Raw genomic sequence first — 14,115 nt, forward strand, 5'->3', positions numbered from 1 at the left:
TGTCTGTATCACAGTGCCATGTGTGTAAAGTTAAGTGCACACACACACACGCAACAGTACATTTTACAAACACTGACAGGGAAAAGGCTGCTCAAACACATTTTAAATCGGTGCCTAAGAGATGGGGGAGCATGGGGGGTAGAGAATAAAGTTGAAAAGCACAAATACACGAGAACTCTTGCACTGACCAAGGAAGGTGTGCCCTGAACGGGGCACATCTAGATCTTTGTGCTGGAGAGTAAAGTACACGGAAGTGAAATAAAATAGAAGTGAGGGGTGGTGGGCGAGGAGAGGCCATCGCTAGCCCGGAAGCATCGGGGACACGGCGCCTGCTTCCCTTCTCAGGCTCTGTGAACAACCCCCTGACGACCTGATGCTGCCAGGCAGTCAGGACGGGCGCCCGGGGCTGGCGGCTGGACTGCATCTGACGGGGTGTTTGTAGGCGGAGAACAGAAACACACATCAGCGCAGTGCAACAAGTCTTCAGCATGATCCTGCTGGGGATCTGCTGCATCTTAATTCAACACCCAGCTCTGCAGCTCCGCAGAGGCCCGAAGAAATCAGCAAAAAACAGCTGCTTTTGTTTTTATCAGTGCAGCTGGGCTTCTCCGTGAAATGGTAAAAACTGCAGGACCCGAGAGGCATAATGCTTTCCACTTAGATTCTTCCACCCACAGGAGAAGCTGTGCTTGCACTTCCTGGAGAGGCTTGGGAGGCATCACCCCCGTTCCCTTGGCCCAGTGCCACTGGGGTCACCATCCTTAGTTCTCTTTGGTGGAACCCTTTTCCCAGGTGGCCTCAGCTCTGCTCTGGCATCGTGAGTGGCAGGGCTGCATGTGACGCCCTCCCTGGCACTCGCCACCCGTGCTCCCGCCATGCTGCACATGACCACTGATCACGAGGCGCCGCGGTACCTGGACTCGAGCCACAGGTGGAGGGGCCATCACGGGCCTAACCCACCACCTGGCACGTGCCGATGCCAGTAGGAGTTTCCCAGGGCAAGGATTTGGGACCCGGTCTTCATCTTCCCCTGAGAACTCCTGGAGGGGAGCTCAGGCTGGATGACAAGCAAACAACAGAGGACGGGAAGCGAATGGCATAAAGGTGAGACGGCTGACAGAGGAAACGTCTGACTTCTTCCTGTCGATGGCACCGACCAGCCTGCTGAAGTGACCCCTGGCCTTCCGGAACTCTCTGCATCTTTCCGTGGAGGCTGTGCGGGGAGGGAGGGGTGACCCCGCCTGGCTTGAGTTCAGGGCCCCCCTCAGGCTCTGTGTGGGTTCAGACCCATCCCTTAACCTCTGGGTCCTCGGCCCCCGCCTCTGTGGAATGGGAGAAGGTGGGACCCACTTCCGGCCGTGTGAGGCCCCCAAGGGACACAGCCACCAGCCCAGGGGACACGACAGCCACGCCCTTGCTCCCGAGGGCAGGGCAAAGGGAAGGACAAGGGTGGGAACGAGCCAGCAAACTGAGATGCCCAGTTTGGAAGGAGAAAAGGAGAATGTAAATAGCCCTGGGGTCACACACACAGTTTTATAATTCAATCCACAACCACAACTGGGCCTCACACCCGATCCAGGAACCGCCTGGCACCCTCCCGGGTCCTGGAATATCCCTCTAGCCACATACCAGTGCGGCCAAATCCTGCCTGGGCCTCCAAGCCCTCCTCCCCTGACCCTCCTCTGGATTTCTCACACCCTCAGCAAAATTCTGAAAAGAACTGATGCCTATTTTGTGGCACTCACCTTTTTACTGTTACATATTTCTTTGTTTGTCCCTGCCTAGATCTTTGAGGACATTATTTAGGTCTCCTTCCTTTTTCCATCCCTCCACAAAGTAAGTGTCTTATTTTTACCTTTTCTAGATTAGTTCCTTTCGTGTTGAAGGAAACCAGAATATGTCACCCCCAAATATGCCTTTTTGACATGAAAATTATTTTGAGCTGAAGGCAATTAGGAAGCAGCAAACCCAAAAAAACTCCCCCTTTTCTGCCTGAAGGCAGGAAATAGTCTCCTTTTCCTGGAGACAGACTCTTACTGGCCCAGAGATGCACAGGGAACCTGCAAGTACACCTTCCTCCACTAGGTCCTCTGGTTTATTTACCTTCCAACGGCTGCCGCCCTTGGAACCCTAAACCTGCTTTCCTTGTCCTGTTAATTCTCTATGAATTTATTGTTCCTGGTTGAAGATGCTGTAAAAGCTGTAGTTGTAAATAGATGCTTTGAGCTGTTTTTTGTTGAGATTTTTTCCAGGTGATGTGCACCACACGCGTGAATGAACTGTTTTTTTTCTCCTCTTGTTAATCTATCTTGTTGTGAGAGTCCCAGCTGAAAACCCAGGATGGGTAAATTGTGGTCTCCCCTATGGCATCCTGTATTTGATACAGCAGGATGTCAGCAATGGCTAAATATTTTAAAAGTTTTGGTTCTTAGAAAAGTACTAGGATAACCAAAGAAATCCATATCTTCAAGAATCCTATTGAAATAGGATTTTTGTTTGGGTTTTTTTGTTTGTTTGTTTGTTTTTAACATGTCTATACTGCAGTTTTATTTCAATTGCACAAAGTTCACGTGTATGAAATTTAAATGAAACAGTACAGTAAAAATAGCAGAGAACCAAAAACTCTAAAAAGGAAGCACACCTAAAGCATGAGAACCCAGCATTCATTAGTGTTTCATCTTCAGTTTTACTGACACTTGATGCTTGCAAACTTTGAAACAAACTTTGAGATAATGAGTATTCTGAAGAGATTTTAGCACCAGCACTAAGATTTGTACATTCAGTTGGTTTGCAACTGACTTGTTAGCCATTAACATAGTGTACAGCACAGATTTGTCACAGGTCAGATCACCTTCCTGTAATTAGAAAGGATCCCCTAAACTGCACGCAGCTTAAGACATCCAATGTACAAGGGCACGGAAACCATCATAATAATGTGGCTCCAATGAAACAGGATTTTTTGGCTAATTTTTTTTTTTTTTTTTTTTTTTTGGCGGTACGCGGACCTCTCACTGCTGTGGCCTCCCCTGTTGCAAAGCACAGGCTCCAGACGGCCATGGCTCACGGGCCCAGCCGCTCTGTGACGTGTGGGATCTTCCCGGACAGGGGCACGAACCCGTGACCCCGCATCGGCAGGCGGACTCTCAACCACTGCGCCACCAGGGAAGCCCTTTACTGGCTAATTTTAAACTTAATTTGCCCATTCAGCAAAGGTTTACCAAGCTTGTACTACACGCCAGGCCCTGCTCCGGAACTGGAGATGGGGCTTTGCACAAAACAGACAAGATCCCTGCCTCATGGAGTTTTATGTTCTAGGTGATGGGCAGGGAAGGGACACAGGAATAAAGTGTGGGGAACATCCTGCTGGGATTCCTTCTGTGAAGAAAACTAGAGTGGGGCGGGAAGGGTGCTGGCCAGGACCTAGAGCACCTGCGGGCCCGCTGTGTGGAGGAGCTTTGTGGCAGAGCCAGGCCCCGGCCATGCCCCGGATAAGGGGTGAGCCTTGCAGACTTGAGGAGGGTGGAGGGAGGTGGAGTAGAGGCTAGCTGGGCATTGGGGGCTTTTAGGCCACTGTAGGAAGTTGGGCTTTTACCCCGGAGAAAACGGGAAAGCACAGGGAGTTCTGAGTGGAGGGAGCAGTGATCTGAGGTGGTCCAAGAGAGGGCCCTTGGGGGCGGGAGGGGAGACGGGACAGGGGAGCCGCCATCGGATGCTGGCTACATGGGAGAAATACCCTGTGGAAGACACACAGTGAAGTCAGAGGCCCCAGTGCCAGAAAGTCGCTGCCCTGAGCAGAGACGGGAAGGCTGCCCAGAGCAGGTTTCCAGGGGGAATGCGGAATTCCGTTTTCACTGAGTTCACTTTGGGTTGCCATTTAGAGACAGTTAGAGAATTTCTCTGAAACCTGCAAAGAGCAAACGAGATCGCTGCGTATCTTCCTGTGCAACGCCGGGCTTGACTTGCGATGGCCTGGACACCCCTGTTGGGGCGGACATCTCCATGGATTTTTGTCTGGTGGGTCAGATACCCCCAAGGTTACAATTTAGGGCCCCGGGGTATCTGTAACCCCAAAACTTATCCTTACATTTCTTTGTCAAACTGTCCACATACACCTAGCTTATCAAATACCTTTTGGACTGGTTCTAACACCACACTGGTTCCCTTATCAATTAATGAGTTAAATAAAATCTTCAAGACACGCTCATTTACTTTGCCTGAGAACCACAACCCGGCCAGTTTAAGGGAGATGTCGGGCCGGCAGTTAGAAATGGACCTGAAGTTCCGAGGGCAGGGCAGGGCTGAGTTCCAAAGGGGAGTGTTGTCGGCCTACAGGCAGGATTTACAGCCGTGAGATGGGATGACAGCCCCGTGCCGCGTGACTTATCTAATATTCACGGTCACCCACAAGAGCAAACCTTTTTATTCCTAATATTCATCCCCACTTTGCAGCTGAGGAAACAGAATGAAGCAGGTGAAGACTAACCTGCCCGAGAGCACAGAACTGGGGTCTGGGCCCAGACAGCCGGCTTGCGGCTGAGCACCCGTGGTTCTCAGTCTGGGGCATCTCTGACCGCCACGCGGCATCCACTGGGGGAAGGCAAGGACGTGGCTGAGGTCCCCACGATGCAGAGGGCAGCCCCCATAGCAAGGGATTCCCCTGGCCCCAAACATCGGCAGGGCAGGGGCGAGAAAGCCTCAGACTTGGGGGGCCTCCTCTTCAGACTTGGGGGCCTCCTCTTCCAGGCGCCCCACTCGACGTGCCCCCTCTCAAGCCTGCAGTCCTTCACTTGCTTATAACCATTCATTCAAGGCCTATCCTTCCCCTACATCGTAACCTCCGTGTCTCATTCATGCTATTCTCAGTCTAACGGACGCAAATAATAAACGCTCGATAAGCGGCTGCTCACATTGACCGCATGATTTCTGATAGATCTGCGCTCACTTTGAAAAACCCCAAGGCTGTGACGGAGAAGGAGATGAGAAAGTGTGACATGAACATTCTGCGATTTACACCGCTTAGGAGAAGCATCACCGCGTTTAGCTTAGGAAACTGGAGAAGCAAAAAACCTGAGGCCCGCGTCTCAACAGCCCTGACGGAGGTGAATTTTTCATCGTCCTTGAAGCTAATCAAGCCTGTGGAAACAGCATCACCAAATGGACTACACGAGATTTTCAATTAACTCAAACAGATGGCTTAAATTTTCCAGGTGACTTTCCATATTAATTCAGAGAGTTTGCTGGACCAGGCCCCAGGAGGCTTGGCATGGATGGAGCTGGAAGAAAACAATGAAATACCTGGGTCTTCGGCAGAGAAGACAAAGCAATAATCGCAACGTTTCTTCTATCCCAGCAAGAATATCATCAGCCAAACTGATTCGACTCCCCGACCAGTGCACACTAAGGACCCACCCTTAGGAGGGGCCAGTGCACACTAAGGACCCACTCCCGTAGGAGGGGCCAGTGCACACTAAGGACCACCCCCCTAGGAGGGGCCAGTGCACACTAAGGACCCACTCCCCTACGAGGGGCCAGTGCACACTAAGGACCCACCCCCCTAGGAGGGGCCAGCTGCATGAGGAGGAAGGCCGCTCCAGGGCGGGGAGCAAGAGGTAGTGGGCAGCCCTGGGCTTGGTCTGTCCACCTGAGGACCTCACAGCATTTTACACATCACTGGAGACAGAAGAGCTGAAAGAACCTCGGCGGAATCCCGCAGAGGCCCCAGGCAGATGGGTCCTGCCAAGGACAGCGGTGGAAGCCACCACAGGAGGAGTCCACGCCATCACGGACCAGTGGATCCAAATGCCCGTGTGCCTCGCCCTGCGCTGGGCCTGTGGAGGAGTAAGCGTGGCTGAGGCCACGGCTCCTGCCCTTCCGGAAGCTGCCAGAAGCTACTCATAATGGAGAGTTCCGTAACTGAATAGTGAGGACTCAGGCTGGAGTCACGGCAACGTGTGGGCTGGATACTTGCTGACACTCAGAATGGATCATTCTCCACTTAACTGGGCCCACGTGCAGACTTGCAGATCTGTAAACGGGTGGGTCCTGGTGCCACTCCCTTCTCCTTCTGAGTCTCCCGTCAATATTCTCAACAGAGCGAGGTTTAACGCTGATATAAGTGGACTCTGGAAGTATAACCAGTCCCCAGACTGCTTGAACTTTGGGACAGAATGAAATTGATATTCAGACCCCTTCACAAAGATAGATTTTACTCAGTTCTTTTGCTTAGGAAATAAAATCCACCTACAGCCCTTAATAACAGGACAGTTGCCTTTGTCAACATGTTCCACCAACTACACGGTTGTTATACCAACTGGGAGATTTGGTTTTTTGGAACAGGATTCACTACTCAGTTCCTGGAGCTGGCAAAAGACAGTAACGCTCTAAAGTAATGCTCTGAAAATGGGGCGCCATTCACAAGAGGTCCGATTACATGGGTTTTCTTGGAAAGACTGCATCTGTCCATCCGAGGGATGCCCTCCAAAGTCTGCCACGTGCCAGGCCATGTGCTCCCTCTGCACGTGGGTGGTTGACCAGTCCTACCTGCCCCCCACCGCCCCCGAAGCCCAGCCTCCAGGGAGGAGAATCTGGGCCTGACATAAGGCAAGAAATGGCAGCATTGGTTTGACTGGTGTTCCTTTCCCAGAAAAACCAAATCATAAAGCAGTAAGGAAAACTTCAGAAAATGTACCTTTTCCTTGGATGTTTAGATTAGCAGGAAAATTAACCTGAGCCTAAAGAGACCACGTAAATGGACACTGGTTTCATCATTATCGTCTTAACATAACTGAGGAAAGGGTGCAAACCTCATCCGTGGATCGTCAGGCGGCATCATCTCCAGGTCGTGCGTGGGTCCATTTAGGCCAATGACGTGCAGGGAGATACTGGGATTTTCACATCCAGCCTGGGAAGTAAAAGGGGACGGAGATGTGAGTGAGCCGCCTCCCGCCTGGACTGGCCTGGGCACTAAGTCTGCCAGGAGATTCACAAGAGGCTCAGCATGGGGAGGACGGTCCTTTAAGAGGAAGCTGCTCATCCCTGCTCCCGCTCCCTGGACGAGCACTGGCCTGGCAGGGCAGGAAAGACAAGGCTGCTGGGTCTGACGGCCCAGGTGCCTCTGCCCCCACAGTCGGAGATGCTGGGGTGAGGGAGGGACTCAGGCCCACATAGAGCAGGCATCAGATGGGTCACCAGCTCATGCCTCCGATTTGGAAGTGGGCCTCTAAATTCTGTTGGCCAGAAAACGCTGACTTTCTATTAAAACGTGAAACCCCAAGTCCTGAGCCATCTGGGCTTTATAATTCCAATTTCAGAGCACCTGTCCCAGAGTTCACTGTAAAATCAGGGGGCCTGTACCTTTCTGGATTTCAGGTCATTACATCACTCCTGGACTGTGGGGGCTCTCATAAAAGGATTCACCAGGGAAACCATTCCATTTCTAGGTGATCTCTGGCTTCCAGCCTCCTGAACCGTTAGAAATAAATGTCTGTTGTTTAAGCCGCACAGTCTGTGGTGCCTGTTACGGAGCCTGAGCTAACTGATACACCTGGTGTTTCCTTTCTCCGGCTTGGGACTCTGGGGACATCACTGGCCTCACTTGGACATTGTCGCCTCTCTTGCTGCAAACTGCAGGCTGGCATGTCCCGTATTTCTGGTATACACGGCATGTGGCATCAGCTCCCAGAGCCCTCTGATGGCTTGGAAGCCGAGGCCCAGGGCTCACTGGCAGAGGCTGGAGGGGTCCTTCCAAGGCAGCCGCGGGTGGACGTGGGGACCCTGTCACCAGGTGGGTGCAGGCAGAGCTGCGTCTGCTCTCTTGGGCACCAGCCTCTCTCCAACTGAGTGGGCGGTAGATGTTTCGGCATCAGGCCCTCCCTTCATGCCAGGATGCTGTGATATGCTAACAAAGCGGGCTTTGGATATCTGTCCTCTGCCCCACTCCTGCAGACTTGCTGTTCTGCTGGCTTTTTGTGGGAAGCAATTAGAAACAGTATGGGTCAGGACATGACCAAGGACAGAACAGCCCAGGCCCAGGGGACCAGGCGCAGACAGGGGTCCTTCTGACCTCCCAGAATTTAAAAAAGGAACTAGAGGTCAGGGTGCCCCCGAGTGGGCAGTGTGAGTTTTTGGCACCACGGACTCACAAGGGAGGTAATGTATTTTGGTTGCAATGAAGCTTAGACAAGTGATTAATGGTAGCTGCATTATTTAAAAGAAAGTAAACCTGCTGACAAATTCAACTGAGCAAAAATGGGAATTTAATGCAATGTAATGGGAAATAATTAATCTTGCCTCTGTTTACTGCACTGCTCCTAACACATCTGATTATCACAGCTCCACGCTGGGAGTCGGCTGGGCGGGGGAGCCGATGAATAATGCAGAGCTGTCCTGCTGCTGCTTCCAGCCTACCTTGGGGTAGTGGTAGGACTTCACGGTCGGGTAGGCGGAGCCGGTGTAGGTGGGCAGCTCCATGACCGGCACCCGGGAGTCGTTGATGGTGGCGTAGGCGAGCCGCGTACCATCTGGAGACCACCAGTGGGCGATGTGGGTCTTCAAAATCTCCTCTAAGGGAAACAAACAAAGCAGAGGACTGTGGATGGCATGGATGGATTATCGGCCAGTGCTGCCCGGGCACCACGGGAGCTGGACAGGAAATCACGCGCCCCCTCAGGGTCATTTAACTCCTACAGCCTCTGAGGAGGATTTCCTGTGCCCGGGATATGCCTTCATCTCAGAGGTGCCTGGTCTGACCACCAAACCCAATCAATCAAACCCAATCAATCAAGGCCCAACCGAACAGAGGCTAACTGTCTAAAAACCATTTTGGGGGGCACAGATTTGAGTATGATGAGCCCAGCAAGTCCTTTCTGATTGTATTATTATTGTTCTGTTGTGGGTTATTATTTTAAGATGATCAGAAAAACAGAATTAGAGGAGATACATTTCACTCTGAAGCAGGGCACACCCAGGCAGAAGCAAGTGAGGAAGTAAACTGTGTTGCACGTTGAATCCCAGAAAATTGACTTGCAGGAGATGCCGGGGGGTCGTGCCGGCACACAGACCCCCTCACGCGCGGCCGTGCAGGAGGGGAAGGTGTTCACAGGCCAGCAGGCGCCGCACTCTGAAGCACGCAGGTGGTTTCACTCCACGTGGCAGAAGCACAGAACGGCCTCTCAGAAGAGAAGAGGAGCAGCGCCAGCAGCACCCGGCACCCCTGCCTGCCGCCAAGAGTCTGGCTAATTAGAGCTTTGACTAGCGGTGAGTGCTGTAGGGTCTGGTATCTATTCTGGAAAGAACAATTCTACCGTGTCTTTTGGACAAGCCAAGAGAAGACACTTCCCAGGTACAACTCATTAGAGTGCTAGGGTCAGAAGAGCATCTCGGCGCGAAATCGCTCTAAGGTTGGTGGATTACTCCTTGTGCACGCTATGTATTTGTATAAACCAAATCCCCCTAGGTTTGTTTTTAAAATAAAGATCGATACAGCTCTATAATCACATACTGTGAGTCCCATTCACCAGTCGTTATTAGGTGTAGACTATAAACTGGCCCTGTGAGCCCGTGGTGACAGAAAGGTAACTGAGGCGCCTGAGAAAACAGAGTGAGTGTGCATCAACCACATAGGGAATGATGTGAATTGGAGCAGAGCCAAGGGGTGATGGCCACCGGAGGGAAGGGTCACAGAGATGAGAGAAGCAAGGCAGCAAGGCCAGGAGCTGGGCCAGCCTGATGGCCCGGCCAGGGGGGCACGGGGATCTGCCGGCTGCAGGACAGAGACGGCGGGGGGCGGGGGGCCGGGGGGCAGGGCCGCGTCAGTCAGGGCCCTGCTGCAGTGGCTACAAAAGCATTCCACAGCCAAGTTCAGGACTGAAAGTGGGGCACTGCAACTCCTTCTCCCGGGAGACTGGCCGACCAGGCAGTCTGTCCCTCCATCACTGGCTCCACTGGCCTGGTTTCTTAGTGGGACAAGCCCCCGTGTTGTGTGGGACCCGCAGCAGCAATGCTAGGAGTCAGTCCCTTCAGAAAGTGCTGGCCTCCCCCTAAATAAGTCTCCCTGGCCCTCCGCGGGCTTTTCTCCAGGCCTGCCGGCAGCCTGCAGGAACCCTGATCCAGTGTGACCCGGGGCCAGCACCAGACAGTAGGAAGCCCCTGGCATATCTGACTTCCCACCACCCGGACACATCCCAGGCCTGCAGCACAGCTGATCAGTGAAGGATAGCGAAGGGGCCCTGAGTCCTGGGTTCTGCCCCTGTCCTGCCATCGACCGCGGAGGCCCCGAACAAGCCTCCAGCTGTCAAACAAGGGGCACAGCGGCTGCCTCTAACACGTCCTCCCTGACAGCGTTTTGTGACCTTGCGGCATCCGAGAAACGACTCAGAAGCTTCTGCAGAGCCGATAAAAACCCAAAGGTCTGCTGAGGCGGGGGGAATAAAAAAGGAAGTCAGCCAACTCTCCATTGCTTGTAATTTTCCAATGTCTTTGGCAGCCAGCAAAGTGACTTTCAGGTGAGGGTGTGGAAGGCAGTGATTCAGAAATGACTCTATCCAGCACCACCTGACTTGTCTGGCCGGCGCGTGTGGGACAGTGAACAACAGACCCCAGCAGATGGTCTGCTGGAAAAAACAGGCACCATTCGCCATGCAACTTCTGGGGGATTCTGCTTAGTGGCGTCTGTGCTGCAGGGCTGGGAGGGCGGGGACATCAGGGCACGAGGGGACATTAGGGCACAAGGGGAATCACTGGGAGTGAGCGGGACGCAAGGGTCAGAGGGCCAAGGAGGTGGAGTCCGCCTGAAACCAGCTGCGCGAGCCTGGCCACGGCTCTCACGGCACATTCATTCATGGCCAGAAAATCCCCACAGAAAAGCGGTGGGTGCAACAAAGGCTTCTAGAAGAGGCAGCATCGCACAAGAGCAAGCAGACAACACAGTCCCCGCTGACACAGCTATTCTGAGCCTTCTCTTTGACCCCGAGTGTCCTCCTGAAATGGGAGGGACAGCAACTCAGCAGCCTTGTGGGGGTCCTGCCACCTTCATCCCCAGATGGGCCCAGGGGTGCAGGAGGGCACTGCTAGCTCCTCATCCACCTGTCATGTGCCCACCTCATTTCTAGAACTTGCCCTCAGACCAAAAGGAAACGCTCCTGCTTTGGTCTGGTCAGTGCAGGGCAGGGGGTCACACATGCAGGGGTGAGAGAGACAAAATCAGGGGAGCAGGGAGGCCTGATGCTGGGCTGACAAGTACTATTTCTGTCCCTTCTGTCAGCAGATGCCAGAGTATTTCCATTGAGCTCAATGCACTGCTCAGAAAACACAGATGCAGAAAAGGACCACAGGCTTCAGACGATAAATGTGCTGGTCAGAAGGGAATCTGGAAAACCACACAGTTCAGGGATGACAAATATCTGGTGTGTGTGTTGGCAAATGTTCCTTTCAATTCCATCCCACAGCAAGATGATCACAAATAAAAAAGAAATTCCTCCATGCCAAAGGCCGGGCCATACACAATGGGTGGCTTCTGTTCATTTTCCCCAAATGCCCTGTAACACATTGTTCCTTGGTGTTTTTATTTTCCTGTGAGTTAGCTGCTCATTAAAGAGATAAAGCAAGGATAAGAAACTATGGGGAAGAGGACCAGGCAAATGAAATCGTGACATTTTTGTGTTAATTGAGAATGTCCCTATTCTCCAAATGTTTTCTTCAGGCTTCTAGCTTAATGAGGCAGTTAGCTTAAATGCCACGAATCAAATGTAGTTTATGGATAGAGTTTTGCAGGGAAAAAAACCCTATTTCAGCAACTAAATTAACTGCATGAACGCTTGGCTTGGAACAACAGGAGAAACATATTTCTGAGCAAGTACAAATAACTCGTGAGAACGGGAGGATACAGCTTTCCTTCCACCTTCCCTGTCCCATCCAGGGACCTTCTCAGAATCATGTGAGACATTCACATTGAAGAGGCAGAAATTTTTATCCACGCAGCTTAAGCTCACAGCAGGATCTGGGCCCCCTTCCCTCATTTCTTGGCATCGTATCTCAAAGAAGCCAAGTCCACTACCTGAATTGTCATTCACGCCACACACGTTAAGGGCATATCCATATCCGGAAGGACAAAATCCCCTCTGGGTTCAAGGTGATGAAGGCCAGTCCAGCCAAGAGGAGGAATTCTCGAGTTTTCCAGATGCAGAATAAGAGGGGGCCTCCAAGGTCAGTCCACCACAGTTGCCCGGAATCACTTAGGGAGGTTCTCAGGGAAACTCGGGAACGGTGGGTGCTTTCTGTTACAGACGCTCGGGCCCACTCCAGGCAGCACAGTCAGTATATACTGGGGTGGGGGAAGGGCACAAGCCCCTTTTAAGCAAAAGCTCTGCGGGTGACTTTCGTGTACTTGCCGGTTAATATGTCACATCTGATCAAACAGGCACTGCATTCTGGAAATGCATGCCTATGGTCTGCTGACGGAAATATGTCACCTGCCATTTCAGTAAACAAAGGATGCTGCTGCCTTAAAGCCACCAGCCACTGCAGCCCACGGTGCACCCTGAGGGGAATTCAGGATGGAGAAAAACAGGATACTGGCCCTAGATCGTGATGATGCATATCTAGGAATAATTTCAGTGAGACCAGACTCCTGCATCTTCCCATACATAGAAAAGCCCCACAGTCATGAACTTGAGATGTCTGGTTTTTGTGATTAGCAGTACTTTTTTGATATTTGATCACATGATTTTTTTCAGCAAAAACTCCTGTATATCCCGGTTCCTCCCTTTCCTCTTTGGAACAGTCCCTCAGAGCCGTCTGAGAGGCTCTCTCCCAGGCTATAGTCCTCAGTAAGGTCCCTGATTAAGACACAACTTGCACCTTTTACGTTGTGTGTTTTTTTCAGTTGAAGGTCTTACTAGCATATAGGAAACAGCCTTCCAAATTATTGCGGGGGGAGTATACCTACTTGAACAGAAGAAGCGTAGGTTCTGCTTAAAAGTTCGTCGTAGGTTGAACTGTGTCCCCCTAAAAGATATGATATCCTAATCTCTGGTACCCATCCATGTGACCTTATTTGGAAATGGGGTCACTGCAGATGTAATTAAGATGTACATTAAGATGAGGTCGTACTGGAGGCGGGCGGGGGCCCCTAATTCGATATGACTGGTGACCTCATGAGGAAAAGCAAAGAGACACAGAGACAGACGGGGGACAATGCCAGGTGACGGCAAAGGCGGAGGGCGGGGTGATGGGTCTACAAGCCGAGGAACAGCAAGCGTGCCACCACCAGAAGCTGATTTCAGACTTTCAGCTTCTAGAATTGGAATGATACATCTCTGCCGTTTAAAGCCATCCAGTTTGTGGTCTTTTGTTATGGTAGCCCCAGGAGTCCGCACAAGGTCATGACTGTATTGGCTGCCATAGAACCAGCTCCTTGCTGGGAGAACGCTGGTAGGAGAGAGTCAGCTGACTTCTGCCCTGAAACTCAGCAGGGTGAATTTCTAAGCCAGACCTGACAAGGATGGGGGGTGCCCGCTGGCCTGAGCCCTAACAACAAGCTGGGCTGGACCTGGCCTCCTCCGCCCCCGGCGCACACACACTCACGCACTCACACACTCACACACACGCGTCTGATGCTGAGTGCGCTTGGGCTGCATCCTGCAGGCCCTGGCACGGACCGTCCCAGCCTCCAATGGGCGGATCGAGTTGGCTTGTCTCAGCTTCCACCCAACATGCTGGGGACCTGCTGTGACTGGGACCCTTCCTGAACCCCAGTCAGATTCAAGGCCACTTTTTGGCTGAACACATATTTAACATGTGCCGGACCCTGCTGCAAGCACTTTGCATGAAACAACTCATCTGCTCCTGACAGCCCTCCCGGAGGTAGATCAGCCGCTTCTCTTGAGATCTAAGTGGCTGCAATTACACGCCAAGGTTCCGCCCGCCCTCCCGGACCGGACCTGGCGCGTCACTGCCAAGCGCACAGTCTTCAACCAAGAGAGTCCCCAGCAATCACCACGGGGACACAACAGCAGCAGGAGGCTCGGAGCCAGGCTCGGGGTCAGAGCCACAGCCCGAGGCTTCCTCGCTCCTCAGATGGCCGGCTCTCCTGCCCGGATCCCTCTCCCACGCTGTGCC

The 14,115-nt window shown here is 52.4% G+C and overlaps 1 protein-coding gene across 2 annotated transcripts in view; it reads right to left on the bottom strand.

The window, feature by feature from the left end:
• DPP6 (dipeptidyl peptidase like 6) overlaps positions 1 to 14,115 on the bottom strand; it is an 800,631-nt gene that overhangs the window by 121,502 nt on the left and 665,014 nt on the right. For both annotated transcript variants that reach the window (XM_007457181.1, XM_007457180.1), the window contains exons 9-10: positions 8,407 to 8,561; positions 6,804 to 6,901 (exon numbers count right to left, since the gene is read on the bottom strand). In XM_007457181.1, the coding sequence (XP_007457243.1) occupies positions 6,804 to 6,901; positions 8,407 to 8,561 (253 nt within the window). The remainder of the gene's footprint in view (positions 1 to 6,803; positions 6,902 to 8,406; positions 8,562 to 14,115) is intronic.

The sequence above is a fragment of the Lipotes vexillifer genome, unplaced genomic scaffold, assembly GCF_000442215.2.
Source record: "Lipotes vexillifer unplaced genomic scaffold, Lipotes_vexillifer_v1.1 scaffold944, whole genome shotgun sequence".
NCBI classification, from domain to species: Eukaryota; Metazoa; Chordata; class Mammalia; order Artiodactyla; family Lipotidae; genus Lipotes; species Lipotes vexillifer.